General features: G+C 39.2%; 1 protein-coding gene across 1 annotated transcript; it reads right to left on the bottom strand.

Annotated features, from left to right (window-relative positions):
* Window positions 1–6,643: 6,643 nt before the first annotated feature.
* On the bottom strand, window positions 6,644–21,062 carry wdr61 (WD repeat domain 61). The gene is made up of 11 exons (XM_038301273.1): window positions 20,998–21,062; window positions 20,709–20,769; window positions 20,601–20,628; window positions 18,079–18,184; window positions 17,630–17,802; window positions 15,848–15,996; window positions 12,915–13,008; window positions 11,150–11,243; window positions 10,916–11,008; window positions 10,720–10,798; window positions 6,644–6,827 (listed from the first exon to the last, which is right to left on the bottom strand). Exons 2-11 carry the CDS (start codon window positions 20,718–20,720, stop codon window positions 6,738–6,740), a joined length of 918 nt encoding a protein of 305 aa, XP_038157201.1. The 5' UTR covers window positions 20,721–20,769; window positions 20,998–21,062; the 3' UTR covers window positions 6,644–6,737.
* Window positions 21,063–23,739: the final 2,677 nt, after the last annotated feature.

Below are 23,739 nucleotides of genomic sequence, written 5' to 3'. Positions count from 1 at the left end.
CGATACTAAGGAAAATATTCGATACTCGATACCATTTTCGATACCACAAGGATAAAAACAAAGTCTCAAAAATTCTACAGAAATATTTTCATTAATAAATAAAATACAATAAATAAATACAATAAAGGTTTTATGCTGTGCACAATATTAAGCAAGCTTGATAAAAAACGTATAAAGCCAAACTGGTTAAGAAACAAAAATAATTCTCAGCAGCTGCACCTGTTACAAAAAAAGTCTGAAACTGAAAAGTGCACAGAATTATTCAATCACACAGTGTTCAGAAAGTGCATTTTCCTCTATTCTGCACTTTAGCTGAATGACTGCTTAGGTGCCACTGGTGGTAGCACTGTATCGATACTTTTAAAAACGAGTATTGTATCCGGATACAACATTTCAGTATCGATACTTTTTTGAGTTTCGATACTTTTGACAACCCTAGTTATCATGGACATGTTTCTCTTTCCTGCTGCTGTATCACATGGAAGAAAAGGAAAACTGGAGAAACTAGAGGTTCAGTCTGTGGGAAAGCTTGGGTTTGTTATACCGTCACTGAGATACAACCACTTTATGTGGCAGGGGGAAAAAATGGATTTGCTTAGTTTGCGTTCTGGTACAAATCACCTTCTGTGTCTGCAGATCTTAACACACCGCCCCCCCCGCCCAAGAAGCTGCTGAGTGCATCCTCAGTCCACATGCTTTTCTAAGAACTTTAGGTTTTATCCAAGGTGTTCAAGGGATGAATCTGTCTGACCCAAAGCAGCAGATGTGTCCACAAATAGGACTCTAATCCTAAACTGCCTTTCAGTTTGCCCTGATTTTTGGACTGTGGGTTCCTGGCTTGACCTCAGGGTTTCATCTTTTCCTCCTCCTTCATCAAAGTGGTGGTGCTTGCATCTTTAAGCCAGAACCATAACTCTTGGATAACAGTAGGCTCTTGTTGATCCAAAGTGGTAATAAACTTGGAAAAAAAGTGGATCCCTCCTTCGAGGTTGAGAGGTCCGTCCGTGCGGATCTGGATAGAGGACAAGAGGGACAGAACAGCTGGTCCTACTTCATCCTGACAAGATGGTAACGTACAGGATACATCCGTAGGAAGAACGGATTCAGCCTTGGACATGTTGCCTTCCTTCTTTATAGGATGATGGAGTTGCCTGGGCTAGTTGTTAGCATCTAGACAAAGCTGGGGAGGGGGTTTCAAATAGCAACTTTGGGTGAGTGGAGGAAAATGGACGTCTGCAGCACAGATTTACTTCTGCATTTGGCTCATTTCAGGAAGGTGTCTCTTAAGGTGTAAAAACCAATGTTATATGTTTAAAATGTAATTCTGTACATTAATTCGTTTTAAAGCCCAGACAAGAGAGAATATCACTGCCACAAAGGTCAACCATTGACTTAAGCTCAGAGGCATGAAAAATGTTTTTAATGTCAACCATTTTAAGAAGACTGTGACATAAAAATACCAGCCTGGTTTCAAAGACAGGGTTGGTTAACTCATCTGCCTTTTAAAAAATGTTTTCTTGTTTTTACAAAAAATAAACTTTTCAGGTCAAGTACAATTTTAAGTGAGTAAGAGTTATATTTCTGTGCATAGGCGGATCTACTGGGGTGGCATAGGGTGGCAAATGCCTCCCTAAATGACAGCCTTGCCACCCCTGCTGCCACCCCAGTTGGTGGTAGGGGTGGCCAGGCTTATAAATTATGGATAATTTGAGAATTATGACCGCTAATTTCCAATGTCGGACTGCAGTGAATGCAGCACGACATGACGCAAGAGCGACTGAGAATGATTTGTTTTTAAAACCGAATGAGGCAAAGCGAGGGAGCCAGGGGTGATGGGGAGAGGAGACACGGGATGAAACAGGTAAAACTGATTAACTATCTATCGAGAAATTAAATCATAATGAAAGCACAATGTTGCTAGCATAGCTGCAATGCTGATTTTAAGATGATAAAAATCAGGTTGCAGAACATTTATTCTCTTCACTATGATGTTAGTTAGGCCTGATGTCTCAGCCTCATAAAGACATATTTTCGGTCAACTATGACAGAAAAGAGACGATGAGTTTGGTTGTACTCAAATCAAAACGCACAAAGGCATTGGATCTAATACATTTGTGAAGTGTTTTGCTGAGCAACATGGAAATTGTCGCATTCAGCTGTTAATAGTCATGTCAACTTTATTTTATGCTCTTTGGTGAGCCTTTACTGAGCTGCTACATTTTGTTTTGGCACCTGAGAAAATCTGATATTTCCTTTTAATAAAACCAAAATTGTCAAAAGTAAAGTTAAAAATGTGATACTGGTGTAAATCCTGCTTAATATGAAGCAGTATTGTTTCTTTTTTTTGTATATATAGTATGAATCTATCCAGAAATGACCTGTATGAACCTACTCACAAAATGTTTTGTACTTTTTCAGACTGGAAGCAAAATTTATTTTTATGTTGCTTCTTTTCAGATTTGTGGAGATTTTGATGTAACATACAGTACCTGCCTTTTTGTTGATTTGTTGATACAGCAGCTCTATCTACAGCATATCTACATGCATGAAATGTCCCTTTCATGTTGCCGTAACTGCTGTATGTCAAGTTACTGAGGAACAAATGTGGTAAATGTGTGTTCAGAGTAAACATTACATAGATGTCTGGTCCCTTGTTTGGGTGCCTTGACCCATTTATTTCTACTGTGTAGTGATGCTCACTTTAGTACAGCTCAGTCCATAGATCTCTGATGGGTAACTTTTTCTTTCTATAGTTTCTTCTTGCAAATGCTGCAAAGCTGCCTCTCTGACAGTCAATCTCACACATCTGCGACTCAGCACCTGTGTCTTACCTTAATACCTGTGATAATGCCCCTCTAGAAGTAGTGTTATCATTCTTCTATTTCCTATTAAGTGAGATCACATTGTACGATGTATTTCTAATATGAACTGTTTCAAATGAAACACTTACTGTACATACTACTCACCAAACTGATAACTGTGATTAAATTCAGTGTAAACAAATGCCATATGTTGCCACTCCTCAAAAATTCCTGCCCCCCTCTTGCCACCCCATAAATATTTTTCTAGATCCGCCCCTGTTTCTGTGATCTGTAACATTTAACTTGTGTTAAACTAGACTTACATTAAAATGTAAAGAGAACAAGTTGAATTAAAATAATTTATGTGTTTTAAACACGTCATCTTTGATTCGTTTCAGGTGCTTGGTTACTAATGTCTTTCCCAGCAGATTTACTGGAGGAGCTGGTTCTGCAGTACATGTGCTCCTAAGCTAGAGGGAGCATTTCATCCATCTTTAGGAGTCAGAATAAAATAACAATTATTTTATCAGTTTGACTAAATTACGTGATCTTGATTTACAGTGGGTGCAGAAAGTATTCAGACCCCTTTAAAATTTCCACTCTTTGATTCATTGCAGCCATTTGCTAAAATCATTCAAGTTAATTTTATTTCTCATTAATATAAACTCAACACCCCATCTTGACAGAAAAAAAAGTAGGAAATGTAGGAAATTGTTGCTAATTTATTGAGGAAAACAAATATCACATTGTCATAAGTATTCAAACCCTTGGCTCAGTATTAGTTGAAGCACTCTTTTGTGCCAGTGCAGCCATTCTTGGTAATGATGCAACAAGTTTTTCACTCCTGGATGTGGGGATCCTCTGCCATTCTCCCTTGTTCTGATCTCTGACCTCATGGGGAAGAGAGCTCCAGTTCTATCAGGTTGGATGGTGAGCGTTGGTGGACGGCCATTTTCAGGTCTCTCCAGAGATGCTCAATTAGGTTTAGGTTAGGGCCAGTCAAGAATGGCCAGAGTTGTTCCCAAGCCACTCCTTTGTTACTTTAGCTGTGTGCTTAGGGTGCTTGTTTGAAGGTGATCCTCGGGCCCAATCTGAGGTCCTGAGCATTCTGGAAGAGGTTTTTTCCCCAGGATATCTCTGTACATGGCCGCATTAATCTTTCCTTTAATTGCAACCACTCGTCCTGTCGCTGCAGCTGAAAAACACCCTCATAGCATGATGCTGCCGCCACCATGTTTCATTGTTGGGATTTTATTTAGCAGGTGATGAGCAGTGCCCGGTTTTCTCCTCACATACCCCTTAGAATTTACGCCCCTCTGCTATAAAGCCCTGACTGGTGGAGGGCTGCAGTGATAGTTGACTGTGAAACATTCTCCCATCTCCCTATTGCATCTCTGGAGCTCAGTCACAGAGATCTTTGGGTTCTTCTTTACCTCTCTCATCAAGGCTCTTCTCCCATGATTGCTCAGTTTGGCCAGATGACCAGGTCTAGGAAGAGTTCTGGTCGTCCCAAATGTCTTCCTTTTGAGGATTATGGAGGCCACTGTGCTCTTAGGAACCTTGAGGGCTGCAGAAATTCTTTTGTAACCTTGGCCAGATCTGTGCACTGACACAATTCTGCCTCTGAGCTCCTTGGGCAGTTCCTTCAACCTCATGATTCTCGTTTGCTCTGACATGTACTGTGAGCTGGAAGGTATGAAATAGACAGGTGTGTTCCTTTTCTAATCAAGTCCGATCAGTTTATTTAAACACGACTGGACTCAAATGACGGGGCAGAACCATCTCAAGGAGAATCAGAACAAATGGACGGCATGTGAGTTTAATGTGCCACAGCAAAGGGTCTTATGACCATTTGATATTTAAGTTTTTCGTTTAATAAATTTGCAAAAATTTCTACATTTCTGTTTTTTCTGTCAAGATTGGGTGCTGAGTGTACATTAATGAGAAATAAAATGAACTTTTTGATTTTAGCAAATGGCTGCAATGAAACAAAGATTGAAACTTTTAAAGGGGTCTGAATACTTTCTGCACCCATTCTATTCCATTTTCCTGGAAAGATGCCAAGGAGCAATGTTTAAAAGCGTTATTTAACAGCTTCCAGTAGACGGTGCTGTATCCAGTATCTTAATGGAAAGCTTAGCATGCATTTTTATTTAGTTTCATTTAGAAAAAAGATGCTTGTGAAGCAGCAGTTTTAATGAATTTATAAGTTGTGGACTGAAATATTTCAAGTCTTTTATTGTTTTAATACTGATGATTTGGAATACAGCTCATGAAAACCCAAAATTCCTATCTCATAAAATTAGCCTATTTCATCGGACCAATAAAAGAAAAGTGTTCTTAATACAAAAAACTCAACCTTCAATAATTATGCACAGTTATGCACTCAATACTTGGTCGGGAATCCTTTTGCAGAAAAGACTGTTTCAATGCCAATGCGGTGTGGCATGGAGGCAATCAGACTGTGGCTCTGCTGAGGTGTTATGGTGGCAACAAATTAACTCTAAACACCTACAAAAGATTCCTGAGGCCTTTAAAACTCCCTGCCTGGTTCATCACTCAAAACCCCAATCATGGGTCAGACTGCTGTCCAGAAGGCCATCATTGAAATCCTCAAGCAAGAGGGAATGACACAGAAATATATTTCTGAATGAATAGGCTGCTCCCAGAGTGCTGCATCAAGGCACCTCTGTGGGAAGTCTGTGGGAAGGAAAAAGTGTGGCAGAAAAGGCTGCACAATGAGAAGAGGTGAGCGGACCCTGAGGAAGATTGTGGAGAAGGGCCGATTCCAGACCTTGGGGGACCTGCAGAAGCAGTGGACTGAGTCTGGAGTAGAAACATCCAGAGTCACCGTGCACAGGCGTGTGCAGGAAATGGGCTACAGGTTCCGCATTCCCCAGGTCAAACCACTTTAGAACCAGAAACAGCAGCAGAGGCGCCTGACCTACAGAGAAGCAGCACTGGACTGTTGCTCAGTTCTGCAGGTCATTTGGAAATCAAGGTGCCAGAGTCTGGAGAAAGACTGGAGGAAATGCCAGAAGTCCAGTGTCAAGTCCCCACAGTCAGTGATGGTCTGGGGCGCCATGTCAGCTGCTGGTGTTGGTCCACTGGGTTTTATCAAGGGCAGGGTCAATGCAGCTATCATTTGGAGCACTTCATGCTTCCATCTGCTGAAAAGCTTTATGGAGATGAAGATTTCATTTTTCAGCACCACCTGGCAGCTGCTCACAGAGCCAAAACAACTGGTAAATGGTTCACTGACCATGGTATCACTGTGCTAAATTGGCCTGAACTCCATAGAGAATCTGTGGGATATTGTGAAGAGAAAGTTGAGAGAAGCAAGACCCAACACTGTGGATGAGCTAAAGGCTAAACGCTATGGAAGCATCCTGGGCCTCCATAACACCTCAGCAGTGCCACAGGCTGATTGCCTCCATGCCACGCCGCATTGAAGCAGTCATTTCTGCAAAAGGATTCCTGACCAAGTATTGAGTGCATAACCGTACCCAATTATTGAAATTTGACTTTTTTGAATTAGGAACACTTTTCTTTCATTGGTCCGATGAAATAGGCTAATTTTATGAGATAGGAATTTTGGGTTTTCATGAGCTTTGTCAAAATCATCTGTATTAAGCCCAAAAACGACCTGATATATTGCAGTTAGTGTGCAATGGATCTAAAATACATGAATGTTTAAGTTTTATCATTACATTATGAAAAATAATGAACTTTATCACAAAATTCTAATCATTTGAGAAGGACCTGTATAGCTCTAGTATAAAGATAAAAAAAAATGTAAATCACCAAATTCTAGGGTAAACCAATAAAAGAAAGGCAACAGATGTAACAAAAAGTCATTTATTTCAGTGCAAAACAATCTAACACTTTCGCTCCCCCTGGTTTATCTATTGGAAACCGTCGTCTGAATATTCTTCGTCACAGAGGACAGTCGTAGATGTGGATGGCGCGATCGTCCCCGGCTGAGACGATCTTGGAGCCATTGCTGTTGTATTTGACACACCACACCTGAGAAGCAGAGTTTTTATAAGTTACAAACAACTAAGACCTCCTGAGTGCAAGAGAAAGTTTTCCACTGATCTTATCCTAAATTAGATGATGGATCAAAGTACCGGTAGAATAGTTTTTTTGGTTAAGCAGTAATGAAACATTGTGCACCAGAACCCAGCAGATGATCAGATTCAGTCTCTTGGGATCTGTGCTACTTAAGCGCTGCAGGAGAACTGATCCAACTTTCTGCAGGAGTCTTGACCGTGGCATTAACCATGGCCCCACAATAACCAACAGTATAAACATAGTATTGCACTAAAACTATTCACACCCTCAGTAGTGCATCTTACAGACTTAAATGCAGCCATCAATGTTATCTTAGACTTGATTGGCTTTGTTCAAAATGTAATTAGTTCCACTCATTCTCATCTTCACACTTTAGACCTTCTGCTGACTCATGGCATTGAATCAGAAGATAGAACAATATTTTCTCACAAACCTGTCCTCGCCGATCACTTTTAATAACCTTTAAGATTACTTTAAGAGAGTTCTCCTCCCCCAAAAGCTTTAATTTATCATTTTCAGATAATGCAGAGAGAGATTTAAAAAAAATCAGTTTCCCTTTTATCTCCTCTGCATCACTGAGCAATGCTGCAGAGGGCAGCAATTTAATTTATTCTTCATAAATTGATCATTTTGTTGTTGGGGTAACTAGTTCTCTGCATACTGCCTTGAACAACGTAGCCCCTTTGAAAAAGAAAAACTTAACTGAAGGCTGGCTTCTTGGTTTAATACAGAGCTGTGCACTGAAGCAAAATGCTTGAAAACTGGAGAGAAAATGACACCATACATGTTTACAGGAATCCCAACCACATCCATAATTCTGCAGTAATGATTTTATGGGGTTCTTTATAAATAAGATTGGTTCTATTAAAAATAAGATCACTAGTACTCTTCTAAATATGATTTGTTTATCTCTGGAAGGTAACTATAGAATCTAAACCGGGTTAACACTGCTTTGATCGAGTTAACTTTCAGAGTTAGACAAACTATTATCTTGTATGTTAGATCCAGTTCCAACCAGGTTATTTCAGGAAATATTCTGTCTTAATTCATACTCCATTTTAGTTGTGACTAATTCATTCCTGTTACAGGGATATGTACTTTAAGGCTTTTAAGGTAGCTGTAATTAAAGAAATCATCTCTTGACCCAGATGACTTGGTCAATTATAGACCTATATCAAATCTTCCTGTTTTATCTAAAATTCTTGAGAAAGTACTTTGCCAAACAGGTGTGCGATCACTTACACCATAATGAACTTTTTGAAGAGTTTCAGTCTGGCTTTAGAGCTCATCATAGCACTGAAACAGCTCTGGTGAAAGTCACTAATGATATTCTCATGGCCTCAGATAATGGACTTGTATCTGTGCTCATCCTGTTGGATCTCAGTGCTGCATTTAAAACAGTTGATACTATTATTCTTTTAAAAAAAGACTAGAACATTTTGTAGAAATGAAGGGAACAGCACTAGGCTGGTTTAGATCTTATTTTTCTCACAGATTTCAGGTTGTACATGATAATGATAAATCTTCCTCATGTTCCAGGTTTGCCTGTGGACTAGGACAGGTTATGCAGATGATAATCAGCTATATCTGTCTATGAATCCAGATCAAGCTAACCCACAACATAGACTACAGGCATGTCTTGTCACAAAAAACTGAAACACTCAACTTTTTGCCTCTGAATGCAGACAAAACGGAAGCTATAGTCTTTGGATCAGTCTTTGAAAATTAAGCTGATTAGTCAGTCACTTCATTTGGGTGGGATTAATTTGGGGTTTATATATATATATATATATATATATATATATATATATATATATATATATATATATATATATATATATATATATATATATATATATATGTGTGTGTGTGTGTGTGTGTGTGTAATCCGAACATATGGCTTTACGATCACCCGGAGCAGTTTCGTGCAAATATAACGCAATATATCTGATAAAATTCTTTTTAAAATGTTTTCTTTTTTTTGTTTTTAAATGCTACTTTAATTGCCACGGTAATTGCAGTTAATGAAATTAATGCCAACTGAGGCCTCAATTTAAAAAAATAATGATTTAATGATGGGCAAGGTGGGACTGTTATTTTTTATCAGGACCACTTAGATCATTTAAATCCCTAACCAAAGAGGTTTCTAGAATTTCTTTCTTTCATCTGCGGAATATTGTAAAAAAAAAAAATAAAAATAAAAAATGAGAAATATCCTGTCCTGAGGTGATGCTGAGAATCTAGTCCATGCATTTGTTACTTCAAGGCTGGACTATTGTAATTCTTTACTATCAGGAAGTCCACAAACTGTAGTTAAAAGCCTTCAGCTGATCCAAAATGCTGCAGCCAGAGTTCGGATGAAAATGAAAAAGAGAGATCACATCTCTCCTATCCTAGCTTCTCTTCATTGGCTTCCTGTTAAATCCAGAATAGAATTTAAAATCCTCCTTCTCACATATAAAGCCTTAAATGGCCAATCTCCATCTGATATCATAGATCTGATTGTTCCTTATGTTCCTAACAGAGCACTTCACTCTCAATCTGCAGGTTTACTAGTGTTTCCTAGAATTTCTACAAGTAGAATGGGAGGCAGATCTTTTAGTAATCGGACTCCTCTCCTGTGGAACCAACTACCAGTAGTAGTGCGTGGGGTAGACTACTTTTAAGGCTAGGCTTAAAACTTTCCTTTTTGATAAAGCTTATAGTTAGAGTGGCTCAGGTTATCCTGAGCTATCTCTATAGTTATGCTGCTATAGGCTTAGACTGCTGGAGGACATAGGGACTCGTTTTCCCCTCATTCTATCTCTATTCTCCCACTCTAACATTATGCTCTCTCTGTTTTCTCTCGTAGCTTGATCTGGTCTGTTGTCATTTGGCTGTGACACCATCCTGGAGAGAAATACCAGCTGTGCTGCTGCCATCAATACCATTTCTCACAATACCCACCTAACCCTACTTGACGATAAACTTGATTCTGATTTATATATAGATGTTGGCGCTTGGCCTTTTTTTCAGTGTAACCCCGTTTCTCTTAATATGAATAAATGTATGTGCTCTCTTTCACTCACTATAATGGGAGCTGGCTTGGAGCTTATCTGCCTGGCTGTGTCTATAGCTAATTTAAAGTTACCATTTTTTTTTTTTTCATATATATCTCTGTGTCTTTCTTCATCTCTGCTTCTGTCTCCTTGAACCCCAGTCAGCCTCAGCAGATGGCCGCTCACACTGAGCCTGGTTCTGCTGGAGGTTTCTTCCTGTTAAAAGAGAGTTGTTCCTCTCCACTGTTACTACAAGCATGCTTAGTGTGATGGATTGCTGAAGAGTCAATGAGTAAATGCAATCAGCTGGTTTTCCTTAGATAGAAAACTTTGAACCAATATGACTGCATTATCTGATTGAATTGTCTCTGTAAAGTGCCTTGAGATTACGTGTTGTAAATTTATATAAAAAAACTGAATTGAATCGCGAGGTTTAGGTCTGGACTTTGACTGGACCATTCTAATTCATTCACATGTTGATCTAAGCTAGTAAGGTTCCCAAAGTTCTTACCTCCAAACACCAAGCCCTACCAATGAATCCTGAAGCATCATGAAGCATGATGCTGCCACCACCACATTAAGCTGCAGCTTTAGTTTTCACATATAGTCGGAAAAGCACCTTCTGACTTAACTTCTCCCCTGTATGGTTAACATAGAACTGAAAACCAGACTTCTTGGTGCTTCAACAATTTTTTTGAAAGGTTAAGAAAAGCATTGAGTTCTTCTGTTGGTCCTTCAGAGAAAATCTGTAAAGCTTCAATCTGAAGGGGAGCTTTAGAACCTGGAGGAGAGTCAGCTTTATTTACCTGGTCCTGATGGTCAAAGAATGTGTTGATACAAGCTCTGGAGCCGGCGTCCCAAACCTTCACACTCTTGTCTGATGAGCTGAGGGTGGCAGAGAGAAGGTGGTTTTACTTTTCTCATCGTTCATCTCTATCTGATCTGTGAGGAAGGGGATTCATCACAGCAAGAACTGATCTGTTCTGGGTCTGCTAGTCCCACCTGGAGACGAAGTGGGTGTGGTCCGGAGAGAAGGCGACATTAAGAACCCAGGATCCATGACCGCTTAGCGTGCCGGCCAGGTTGGCGTGTTGTCTGTGGAAGGGACAGAACAACGCCTCCATCCATTACTTCACCTTATGTGATATTTTACTGAGCAGACTGAAGCGCTAAAGCACTGAGGAATCATTAACCAGCTAATAAGGTGTGTTTAATGTTGCCGACAGGAGAACTTACACGTCATAGATTTTGATGTATCCATCATCTGAGGCTGTGACCAGCAGCTGGGAGTCTGGGGAGAAGGTTAGGGATCTGATGGGCATGGCGTGACCTGCAGACACACCAGTAAGCTCTCAGCTCCAATGTCAGGCTGGATGTCAACTCGTCTATCAGCTGGTGAGAATCTCAAACCCCGGAATAATGGAGCATATGTTTTATCCATGCTTAAATATCACACTTTTCCAGGCCATTTTTTTTTGGAAAGCATTTAATTAGCATTTTTAACATAAAGTTCAGAATAAATCCCCTTGAATTGCTGGTAGTCAGTTTCCTGCTTTTTCAGCATCTGGATCAAGAAAGAAGACAACATGTATACCTGTTGTACATTTTGACAAATTTAGATTCTTTACTGGGCCTATATCACCAAAAATTACTTTTTTTATTTCTTTTTTCTGCATAATCCTCAGATTCAGCGAAGAGCAAACATGCAGATGGGTAAACTGTAAAGATGAGTCCAATCAAAACACTTTTCCTTTAGAAAACTGAAAACAAGAACAGGTCTGGAAAATCAAATCTTTTATTTTTCAATACTCTTTATTTTTTTCCCAGACCTTTTAAAACTTCTTGTGTTTGGACAAAAAAAAAAAACCCACATCCGTCATGACAAAACGACTGCTTATTCTAAGGATTTCTGTTAATTTATGGCCAGTTTTTAACATCAAAGTAGCTCAAGATTAATTTAAGCTACATATCTCCAGACACCCAACTCTACTGTGCATACAACATGTCTGTGAATATGCATGTATGGGTGATTTACACTTTTAAACCGTTTCACCCATTCCAGTTTTAGGAATCTTCCGCCTTTTAGATAATTTTAGCCTCTAACACAGGATGCATCCAGGGAAAACGAAAACATCCCAACTTTCCGAAAGGAACAAAGGATGGACTGACATGAACGGGGACATGGAGCTCCTACGATAGGGAAAACAGTCTGGAAATGTTTAGGTTCTTTTATTTTTAATGCAGTTTTTCAGCTTATGCAAATCCTTCAATCTAACATTTGCATTAGAGTCTAAATGAAAAAGATAAACTTTTATGTGCGGGATTTAACAATAAAAGCCTCAAGAAATATTGTGGGCTGTTTTTTAATTTAATCAATGTGCTGTTTAAGTCTGGCTTTAGGTTCAAGGAAATAAAAGAACCAAGGCAACCACCTGAGCAGTCACTCAGCTGATTGTGTTGCTCCTCAGCATCTTTAGTGCGCTGGCCTCTAAAGCTGGGCATACAATGTACAATTTTTTTTTGTCTTTTTCGGGCCGAGTCTCCAGTTTTGCAAAAAAAAAATTTCCACAGCCACCTCCTGATTAGGAATGGTAAGGTTGGGAGAAAATCAAACATTTGTAATTCAGTCGGCCGTTGGTAGGTGTTGTTGAAGCAGAGCTACCAGCCGATTTACCAGAACCTCGAGCACTGCAAATGTGAAAACAAGGGATTGCTGCTTCTTCTTCCAGACTGACGAGTCCGACCAACGCCAGCTCTTGGAGCTGAGTCCGACGTGCGATTTTGGATGTGCAGTGTGAGCAGGTAGATCTCATCAGAACGTCGGGTCGCACAGTATGAGAACATGCATTGTAAAGTGTGAACTTTTAAAACCTGCGATTTCATCATACTGTTTGAGCTGTAGCTGCGTGCAACGGTTGAAAATATCGCACATTGTTAACTGTCAGGTTATTCCTGAGGATAATCACCACCTTTTATTATATAAGCTTGTAACTGAGCAAACCTTCAAGTGTGTGGAGAAGCTTTCCAGTGGCGATATCGAAGATATTTATGATCCCATCAATGGCTCCGCTGGCTAAATACTTCCCATCGGGGCTCTGAGGAGTAAAGAGAAAATGACAGATGAGGAAAACTCTGAGGAAGATTTCAGCCTCTTTAACTGATTTCCACAACTTTTTTTTTTTTTTTTTTTCCACTCACGTGTAAATATTTCAGCTCAGGTTATTAAAACAAAGACAATCAAAGTTAATCCCCAAATGCTTTTTCAAAATATATGACTGTGTTTATCAAGAGAAGAAAGCAATCCAAGCCAACCTTGTCGTTAAAACGATTCTAGCGGCGGCACCTACTGTCATCAAGTATGTGAGCCCACCAAAGAGTCGTTAACATCACTTTTTAACAGATTTCTTTCTTTGTTCGAGCAAAAACGGACGGTTTAACTTGACTCCAGGGTCTCCCCTCATCAGATTGGAGTCCTTACTTTGAATAGGCCACTCCAAAGAAGGTGAACAGATGCATAAGCAGCTAAAACAGTGACAGCTTGCATTGACAATGAAGATGTGAGATATGACACTGAAACAGTGTAAATACAAACACCACAAAAAAAGTAAAAACTTATGATGAGCCTTTTTGGCTGCAGCATTTTTTCTATGAGATGATTTCAGAGTCACTGCGGGGTTCCTGCAGCTACATGTTTGTCACTACAAGCTGAAATATAGGCTAATCAGGAAACCATGTCAGTCAATGGTCGACTCTGGGGCTGCAACTAACAATAACGGTTCCTTAAAGAAGATGAATTATAAAATTAAATTAGGTGAAAGTAACATTTTTCCACCTGGGCAGTTTTGGATAGAACATATTGAATGACAAAAAGTTTTTTTTTTTACAATTTTGGCTTAATTGTTGCTCTAAGCGGGTCGCTCTGTCAGCTAAATGAATGTTTTAGAGTCTCTATACAAGCGGCTGAAATGAGTTTTCTCCGTAGTGTGTCTGGACTCTCCCTTAGAAATAGGGGGAGGAGCTCAGTCATTAGGGGAGGACTCAGAGTAGAGCCGCTGCTCCTCCACATCAAGAGGAGCCAGTTGAGGTGGCTCAGGCATCTGGTCAGGATACATCCTGGACGTCTCCCTGGTGAGGTGTTCCAGGCAAGTACCACTAGGAGGAGACTCAGGGGGAGATCCAGGACACGCTGGAGGGACTATGTTTCTCGGCTGGCCTGGGAGCGCCATGGGGTTCCACCAGAGGAGCTGGCCCAAGTGGCTGGGGAGAGGGACGTCTGGGCCTCCCTACTGAAGCTGCTGCCCCCGCGACCTGACCCCGGATAAGCGGAAGAAGATGGATGGATGGATATACTCCAATTAATGATGAACTGATTACTAAATTAGTTGACCATTATTTCAATAATCAATTATTATCTGATGCACTTTTTCAGCCTTAATTGAGACTGCTCGGGATGCTGGTGGCAGCCTAAAGTCTGACTCCACTGGCGCTGCTTCATCTTTGCCCTTACGGTGCTTCAACATCCTCCACATGGGACCCAGTGAGAGTAACTCCAGGTTGATCTGTGCTCCTCTGTCATTGAGAAGACAGGGCATATGTGCAGCACGGGGTCCCCCTTAGTCTGGTACCCTAAGGATGCAAGGCTGGTGACTTCCGATGCATCACCCCTGGGATGGCGGGCAGTTCAGGCCCATCCAGAGACGATCCATCTGGCACAGAGGCACTTCCTTCCCTCTCTGGAGGAAAAGCATGTGCTCATCAGGACAGACAACACCTGAGTTGTGATCCATATCAGTCACCAGGGTAGTACCAGATCATTGCTGTGCCTGAGGGAGATTCAGAGGCTGTGGATCTAAGCATTTTATATCAATCAGGGCTGTGCAACTACCAGGGATGCAGAACTCTGTCCCAACAGAGGCGCCCTGCAGGGTATTGGAGTTTACCTCCTCCGGAGGTATAGTAGATATAGGACAGCTTTGGCAGGGTCCAAGTCGATGTTTTTGCCTTGTGGAGATTTAAACATTTCCCACTGTGGTTTTCCCTGGCAGAGGCCCGCGCCCCACAGGAAATCAATTCTCTCGTAAACACATGACCAGCTGGTCCGCTGTCTGTTTCCCTGCTTTCCATTGGATCTGCCCAGTCACCATCGAGTGAAATGGTCAACCCTGTAGGTTCTCTTGGTGGTCCAGGAGAGCCTGGTTGCCGTTGCTCCTCAATCTGCTGGACAGAGACCACCTGCTGTCTCAGTTTGGGATGCGGAGATTTGCTATTTGTCATCTTGAGAAGAAGATTTGCCATCTCTTCTCACCATGAGCTCTTGCGCGACACGTTTGAATATATAATGGATAACTGCCAGTCACAATGATCACTCTGAAATTCTCCCACAGTGAGAAGATCCCAGGAGGCTGAACCCAGCCTTTAACATGCCAGTGGCAGTCAGGGAGGAATTCAAACAACCATAGTCACTATGTACGTTTCGTTTAATGATGATTTATCACCTAGGTTCATTTGAATCACTTTTTACTCTTGATAAAATAAATATTTAAGAGCTTGGTTTTACATATAATCGAGTCGTCTTGATATATAGCAATGAGTCGATGCAATCAGCTGGTTTTCCTTAGATAGAAAAGTGTTTCTGTAAAGTGCTTTAAGATGATGAATTCTGAGTTGGTGCTACAGAGATAAACTGAATAGAATCCATCTTCTGGTCCAGAGCATCCTCAACTCCTTTCTCTGTTAATAAAATTAATTTGGATAAAAACCATTTCAGTGTGGGGAAAAAAGAAAAACAAAATTGCACAACTTGAATAAGAATGGAAATACTTCTCCACCTGAGCGCAAATTAAAAAACTAAAGCTGGGCTGAATGGATGAGGAATTAGGAAATGAAGGGCAGACTTAAGCATGAGGGAGTGGTGATGCAGCAGCGTGTTCTCACATAAGCTATACTCAGGATGAATTTCCCTCGAGTGTCCAAGGAATACTCCTTCTTGCCACTTTCCACACCGAAGATGTTCACTTTGCCAAGGTGGCTTCCTGTGGCAACATATTTAGAGTCTGGAGAGAAGGCCACAGCCCACGCATCAACTATGAGAGAGGGAGAGGGAGAGAGAGAGAGAGAGAGAGGAGGCTATGAAAACTTCATGTCTGTTCAGTATACCACTGAGGCACTGGCGGCTGGTGGGGTTTTCTCCAGGGGGGGGGGGCTATAAATTCAAAATAGACGTATAACAAAAACCAATCAAACGTATACTGGTGGTGGGTGTATTGGCCTCCTGAGGCTTTGTGAAGGTAAATCTGTGCTTTGCATGGTCCAATATTGTGTCACAAACCTAAAAAAACAAATCTACCTGTTTAATAATGGAGAAGCTATTAGTCAGCTTTATATTTTTTAATATCTAAAAAATATTATCCGAGTATGTGTTTATTTAAGAGCAACTATGCAAATTAAAAAACATCTATAAAAAGTAGACTATATGATATTATTTTGAATGTTAATCCCAGATTGCTTATGCTTCTTTGCCTTTTCTAAAGCATCCTAACAAATGATCATCTCTGTTGGATATTGTCTCCCACCCCATGCATGAATCTGGTGCTGAACTGGACAGCTCCTTCAGTGACAGACTGCTGCACCTTAAATGCACCAGGGAGCGTTATCACAGATCCTTCCTCCCAGCAGCTGGAAGACTCTAGAACCAACACTGATCCCAACAACCTCAAGAAGTTGTTACATTCATGCTGATTTTTTAGTTTCTACCTTAGTCAGTTAAATAACATGCTGCTGTCATTTTGCACATCTCTGCTGCTATTTTCAAATATCTGTTACTGTAAAAATGTCCATAGCTGGATATTGGTTATTTATTCTCGAGGTGCACAGTTTGATATTCTAAAAACACTTTATAATACAGTATTTTATTGTTAATCTTTTAACTCTTCACTATCATGTCATTCTTATACATTAATCTAAGGTCCATATTTGCGTGACCATTTTTTCTAAAATCCATTTTCTGCTGTAAACACCAGAGTCTTCCCATTGTGGGACAATACAGTGATTTTCTATTCTATTCTAAAAAGGGCTCTAAATCAGCCCTACCTGTCATGCTGGGTCAGATCCGGACATTTGAAAATGGAGGCAGGCAGTCAAGGCAGCAGAATAAAGCATTAGCCACGCTGCATGTAGTTAGCTAAGCCTTGTAGCTAAACTAGGTTCTGGAAAAGGACCGAGTGAACCGTCTCCATCAGTCTTTGGATTGCCGATTCATTTTAATGTTTGGTTGATCAGGTCCAGTTTCTCTTTGCACGTTTGCTTCCTTTCCACAGGTCGACCCGTTAATCACCCTCACTGAATCTGTGACAACAGTTGCTGTCACCTCAGGGCGCACTAGATGTGTGCAACGTTTAATGAGAATCTACGGCCAAAGATTTTTGTGGAAATACGTCACCTAGATTAAAGATAAAATATTTATCTTGTACATCTAAAAAATATGTATCAATACATTTTGAAATATTTCAATTCTGTAATTTTATATGAATTTGTTTTTTTTTTACTTCTTAATCAAGGTCATTGGGTGGGGCGGTGCCCTAGCGCCCTCGATTGGCCAGCCACCACTGCACTGAGGCATTGTATTTAATCTAAATACCACCAACACAAAAAAAAGGAATGTAGTGAGAGTAAAATATAAAACTAAGGCAACAACAAGCTCCTCTCACGCCGTCCTACCTGGTCCAGCATCCATGGACTTAATCTGCTTTCCTGATTCCAGGTCCCACAGACGGATGTGTGCGTCCAAGGAGCTGGAGGCAGCGATGGCTCCGTTGTGACTGATGTCTACAGACACGACTCCCAGCTGGTGGCCCTCCAGAGTCCACAGCAGCTCCAGCTTCTCGTCTGACCTGCACGGACAATGAGATGCCAACATTAGGTCCCACAAGTCAAACCAGAGTTAGGATATCTTAGCAATCTTATAATATTGGAAAAATAGCATGGAAAAAGAAAAGATTGGGAAAAAAACAGTTAAAAACGATTCTTTCATTCTCTATCAGACTCACCACATGCATTCTCACCATCACCAACACACTCCCAGCATGCAAGGAAGGAAGGGAGGGAGGAAGGCAGGAAAGAGACTGTAATTATTGATATCAGTACTGAAAAAACGAAGAGCTTTTCACCATTTCCAGACTTTGACCAGATCATCCAGTGAACCAGTGATGATTGTTTCTGAGCCATCCGCTTCACTTTTGCCCCAAGCTGCTGTCCAGATGGCATCATCATGAGCTGTTGGGAAACAAGGATCAGAAGTAAAAAAAAAAATAAAATTCAACAGAGAAACCGACTCAGATAGATCACCCCTCTGTAGATATAAACAAAACAAAATCAGTTTTTCCTTTTGACTTCTTTCTCTGACAAATGATGAACCAAACCGTAGTGATGAGGCATTTTGAAGCGTTTTAACACATTGCCAAAGTGCATTGACGCTGCGTTGATACCGCTCACACAATACTGACACCTGCTGGACATTTAAAGACACTACAGGCAGCTTATTGGACGGACTAAACTGAATTTATTTGATGACCTACTACAAGTGATAGTAGGTTATATTGTATTATTCCATATCCATGTTTAAATTGAAAATATATTTGATATTTTAGTTGCAGCCAATAAATAATGTAAACACATATCATAACCTGATCATTTAGGGGAAAAGGTGAATGAGGACACTTGTGGGCTAAGAATTTAAATCGTTATCTAAAAACAATAAGTACGGTTAAAATAGTAAGTAAACTGTGTCAGTTTGAAATGAAATTTTATTTAGATAAGTTGAGTGACAACTGAGAGGAAAATGATGAAACAACAAGAAAATTAAAATAAAAACTCAACGGCTGGCTGAAGCATTCCTGCTCCTTTAGGATGCTCCTAAATTATTGATCATGTTGACAGAGACGTTTTTAAACACCGTCAGTCAGTTAGAAACAACTCCGACATGTACACCGATACATATGGGCTGGACGCATGCACCAACGCATCGCAGTTGTTGGACCCATCACTACAAAAAAGATGTGGAGGGTAAGTTCATAAAAACTCACTTCGAAAAGTTAAGGCATAGACGCCCATTTCTGACTCAACTTAGGCACAAACATGTCATGATTACTGTGTTTCACCAAAAGGTCGCCTTGCTTCCTCAAGACAACTAAATGAAGACAGGTTCAACTAATCAGCATTGCTGCTTACCAAAGCAGACCATGCAGTCGATAGCAGAGTTCATTGAAGAGTTTTCATTGGTAGAAAACTATGAGGCGTTTAGACATCAAAATACAAAAGACACAATGAAAATCCTGTTACTGTCAATAAAACTGGGGAAAGGGGTGAGCAGGTTATTTCTGAGAGATTAAATGAGTAGTTTGTCACCATTTTAATTTTAACATTTTTTTTACAGAAATATATCTTAAGTAGATGTGATATTTAACAGTGTCAATCAGCTTCGCTAACATCATGTGACCACTTTGGGAAGGGCTTCAACTCGCCCGAAAACTTCAACAGGAATTTAAACAGCCTCAGTATTCAGTCAAGATGTAGGAGTTTGTAGGAGAGTTGCAGTCAGTTGGGTAGAGTCTGGATAGATTCTAAGAATAGATTGGTTGTTTTTCCAACAAACCTAGTTGGTTAAAACTACTTTGGTTAAATTAAACAATATAATGATCAGAATCTGAGCAGGCCACTGATTTCAGTTGTAACATTAGTATTTTCTGCTGTTGCATCAGCTGTAAGACCTTGCCTTCCAATGCAATGGTTGTTGGTTAAAGTCTTGGCTTAAGGCTTTTGAAAGTTGCTATTTAACCAGTTATTTGGCCAATGTGAACAATTGGTATTGGTTTGCCCTTTTACCAATACAGATTGGGTATAAACACTGGCAAATTAGTTTGTTTAACCAAACGATTGGTTGAACACATTGCTTCTAAAACCTTTCATTTTGCTCATTATTACCTAATTTTCAATAATGAGCAAAAGCACGTTCACTGTCTGCTTGAGCTTATGACACTAAAATGACAGAAAAACAGTGCACCTTAAATAATTATTCTCTTCCAAGACATTTTATGCAAAATAGACCTTACAAAAATTTTTATTATGCACACCAATCATTAAAATTTTCAACAGAACTTAAATGGGAAAAAAAAAAGAAAAACAACCCCCCCCCCCCCAAAAAAAGCATACCATTGTTATGTAATTCTGCACTCTAATAGTATTTGACGACCTGTTCACATGAAGCTTCAAGGAACTGTGGGGATCATTGAAGCAATTTGCCCAAACAGTTCAATGCATCATGAGGTTTCACTAGTTGACAAAAACGTAAATGATTTTGGTGAAAGTGTAGCTGAATGAGCCAGCTTATGAAACCCAAATGACAACATAACCCAGACTTTGCCAAATAAGCCTGACTGAACATCTGGACTACAAATAACAGAATGACGCTTTCTGTGTCTAATTTGAATAATCTACAAAAAAAAAAAATCTATTTTGTTTTTGCTTTTAATAGTTGTGTTTAGCTGTACAGGTATGCATCTGTTTGTCCAGTCTATGATCAGTTGACAGTGGAGCATCCATCCTCCTCCTGATCTTTTTTTTTTTAAGTAATTGCTTAACAAAGCAAAGCAAGACGAACAGAGGCGGTGGCGATTTAGTCAACATAACTCACCATGTTCCTGCTTGAACAGGATGCTGTACTGTAAATGAAAGCAAAATCAGAGTAAACCTTTGTCGTATATCTCACAATTATATGAAGCTATTTGAAGTAATTTATTACCTGTGTGCTCATTTTTTTGGTCCTGGAAGTACTTCACGCTGTATTCAAAGTGGTCTTTATACTGCAATTATAGTAAAAAAAAAATCATCCTCAATGCAACTGCAGCGGAATAGGTTTAAATAAAATTTGTTTGCAATGTACATCTAAAGCAGAGTCAAGCGTGGTGGCTAATGCTGGCTAGTTCTCTCTAGCATGTTAGCATTGCAGCAAAATGCGGCAAGCTGCATTAAAAACACTGACAGGACAACTTTAGGAGTAGCTTTAGATGTGACGATAAACTCTCACTTACCTTCAATCTGAAAAAAAAACTAACATGTATTTGGATTTCACGGACTTACACATGTAAGCCCATAACAACGTTTGACGTCACTTCCGCCTTAACCTTCTTTTTTTTTTGCGGGGTTCGAAAAATGTCAAAAGTTCCTCACTACCGCCTCCACGGAGGCGGTGGAGTTGGGGATTACAGGACAGTGATGCTTGCTTTCCTTGTTGCGTTTAATGGCGGTTGGCAAATATCTTTTCGGTGCGCATTACCGTCACATACTGGCGAGGAGTGTGAATCAGAATGGCCCTTTTCATAAAGATACCTCTATTTATTTATTTATATACCTCTATCTATAATATTACTTATATATATTATTACTAAAAATATACTAAATCCTCATAATTATTCCTGTTAATATTACATATTTAAATAAATATTGATAACATTTTTTGTCCTTTTCTGCATAATATCTATCAAATTCAATTTTACTTTCTCCTTATTCAGGTCTCTAACCAAATTTGTCCTTTCTTCTTCATACTTCTTAGGCTACAATACATCACTACATGTTCTACTGTTTCGTCTTGTCCACAAAATTCAAATTTGCCTGATATATGTTTCCTTATTTTGAATAATGTATTATTTAAACCTGTATGGCCAAATCTAAGTCTTGAAATAACTGTTTCCTCTCTTCTTCTTCCTTCTGCTATCCTCATTTCTCTGACTTTCCGTTGAATCCTATAAAACCATCTTCGTCTCCTTTCCTCTTCCCATTGTTTTTGCCACCTGTCCTTCATCCTGTTTTTAATGATGCTCTTATTTTCTGTGTTACTTAAGTTAATCATCATAACAATGGTTTTATTTTGTGATGCTTCCTTAGCAATCTTGTCTACAATTTCATTTCCTTTAATCCCTATATGTGCTAGCACCCAAATAAATATGACATCATTTGAACTTGATATAACTTGCTGTATTTCAATTAAAATGTCTGATCTACTTTCCGAACTATGATTTTGTATACTGACTAAAGCTGAACTCAAATCTGAACATATGATTGATCTTAATGGTCTCACTTCCTCTATCCATTGTAATGCTAATAATATTGGTAATAATTCTGCTGTATATACTGACAATTCATTATTTACTCTCCTATTTACTTTGATATTGAACTCTGGAACATAGAATGCAATACCTAGCCTATTACTCACACTATATTTGAATATAACCATAACTATTAACATATTCCAGTATCATTTTATAATAAATATTGCCTTCCGTTTTCTTTTCTAACCATGTCACATCCACTGTAGTTTCAGGTATGATCCAGGGAGTGGTAGCAGTAGAGTTGGACTACATTTAGTTTGATCTAATTTAAGTTCTCTTAGTTTTTTCCCTTCTATCCATCCAAACCTTCCTGTTTGTCTCCTCTCCCTTTCCCAAACGGCTGCAGTGTTTCTTTTGTAGGATGATCTGGACCATGACCCTGTAAACTAACTCACTAATTAAGAGATACTTGTCCTGATTTCCAGGCATTTCTCCAGTTTCAACCTGCAAAGCTATAATAGATGTTGTTTTTAATGCTCCTGCAATTAATCTTAAAGCTTGTGTCTGTATATACTCTAACTTTTTAAGTGACTTAATAGCTGCTGAACATTAACCACACTATCATAGTCTATTGCTGATCTTATCAATTCTGTATATATAGCTTTTAAAGCGGTTCTGTCTGCTCCCCACTCACGACCGACTAAACATCTCAACATTAAAATTTTTTTTGCACTTTAAATAATTTTCTGAATATGAAATGCCCATGTAATTCTATCATCAAACCATAAACCAAGGAATTTAAAGTTTTTGACCCTTTCTATCTCTTGATTATATAATTTAACCTTCACCATACTTTATAATTTTTTACTAAGTAAAAAAAAACAGTTTTCGATTTTTCTACTGACAGTTTGAATCCCCATTTATAGAACCAATCTTCTATCTTAATAAAAGCTTTTTGTAATTTCTTCACAATATAATCAGTATTCCGACCTCTCACCCAAATTGCCCCATCATCTGGAAAAAGATAAACACCCAAACCCATTTTCTATATCTTTAAAAACATCATTAATCATTATAGAAAAAAGTAATGGACTTATTATGCTTCCTTGAGGTGTTCCATTTTCAATAAGATATTTTGAAGAATAACTCTTTCCTATTCTAACCTGTATTTTTCTTTCACTTAATATTCACTATATATTCTACCTTTAATATCCATCTTCAGCAGTTTGATCATCAACCCTTCTCTCCACATCATTTCTCAATATCAAAGAATAAAGCCACTACACTTTCTCTATTTATTTGGGATTTTCTAATTTCGTGTTTTAGGCACAAAGATGGATTCATGGTATTCCTTCCTTTTCTGAAGCCACTTTGCCATTTAGATATATATTGATTCCTTTCCAAATAATATGTCAGCCTTTCATTGATCATTTTCTACATTATTTTGTAAATATTTGAGGTAAAAGCAATAGGCCTATCTTTTCCTGGTTTACGTATTGGTATGATCACAGCTTCTGTCCAAACCTTTGGCAGTTTTCCCTCCTCCCAAACTCTATTATATAATTCCAACAAAATCTCCTTTGATGGTTCACTAAGTTGACTTATCATGATATAACATATTTGATCTTTTCCTGGAACTCTCCTCTTTGTTTTCCTTAGTGCACGTTTTAGCTCTGCTTTTGTAAACGGTACATTGATTAACTTATCATTGTCAACATCTTGACT

The sequence above is a fragment of the Cyprinodon tularosa genome, unplaced genomic scaffold (assembly GCF_016077235.1).
Source record: "Cyprinodon tularosa strain WSP-4 unplaced genomic scaffold, ASM1607723v1 ctg465, whole genome shotgun sequence".
Taxonomy (NCBI): domain Eukaryota; kingdom Metazoa; phylum Chordata; class Actinopteri; order Cyprinodontiformes; family Cyprinodontidae; genus Cyprinodon; species Cyprinodon tularosa.
This window is presented reverse-complemented; position numbering and strand designations above follow the sequence as displayed.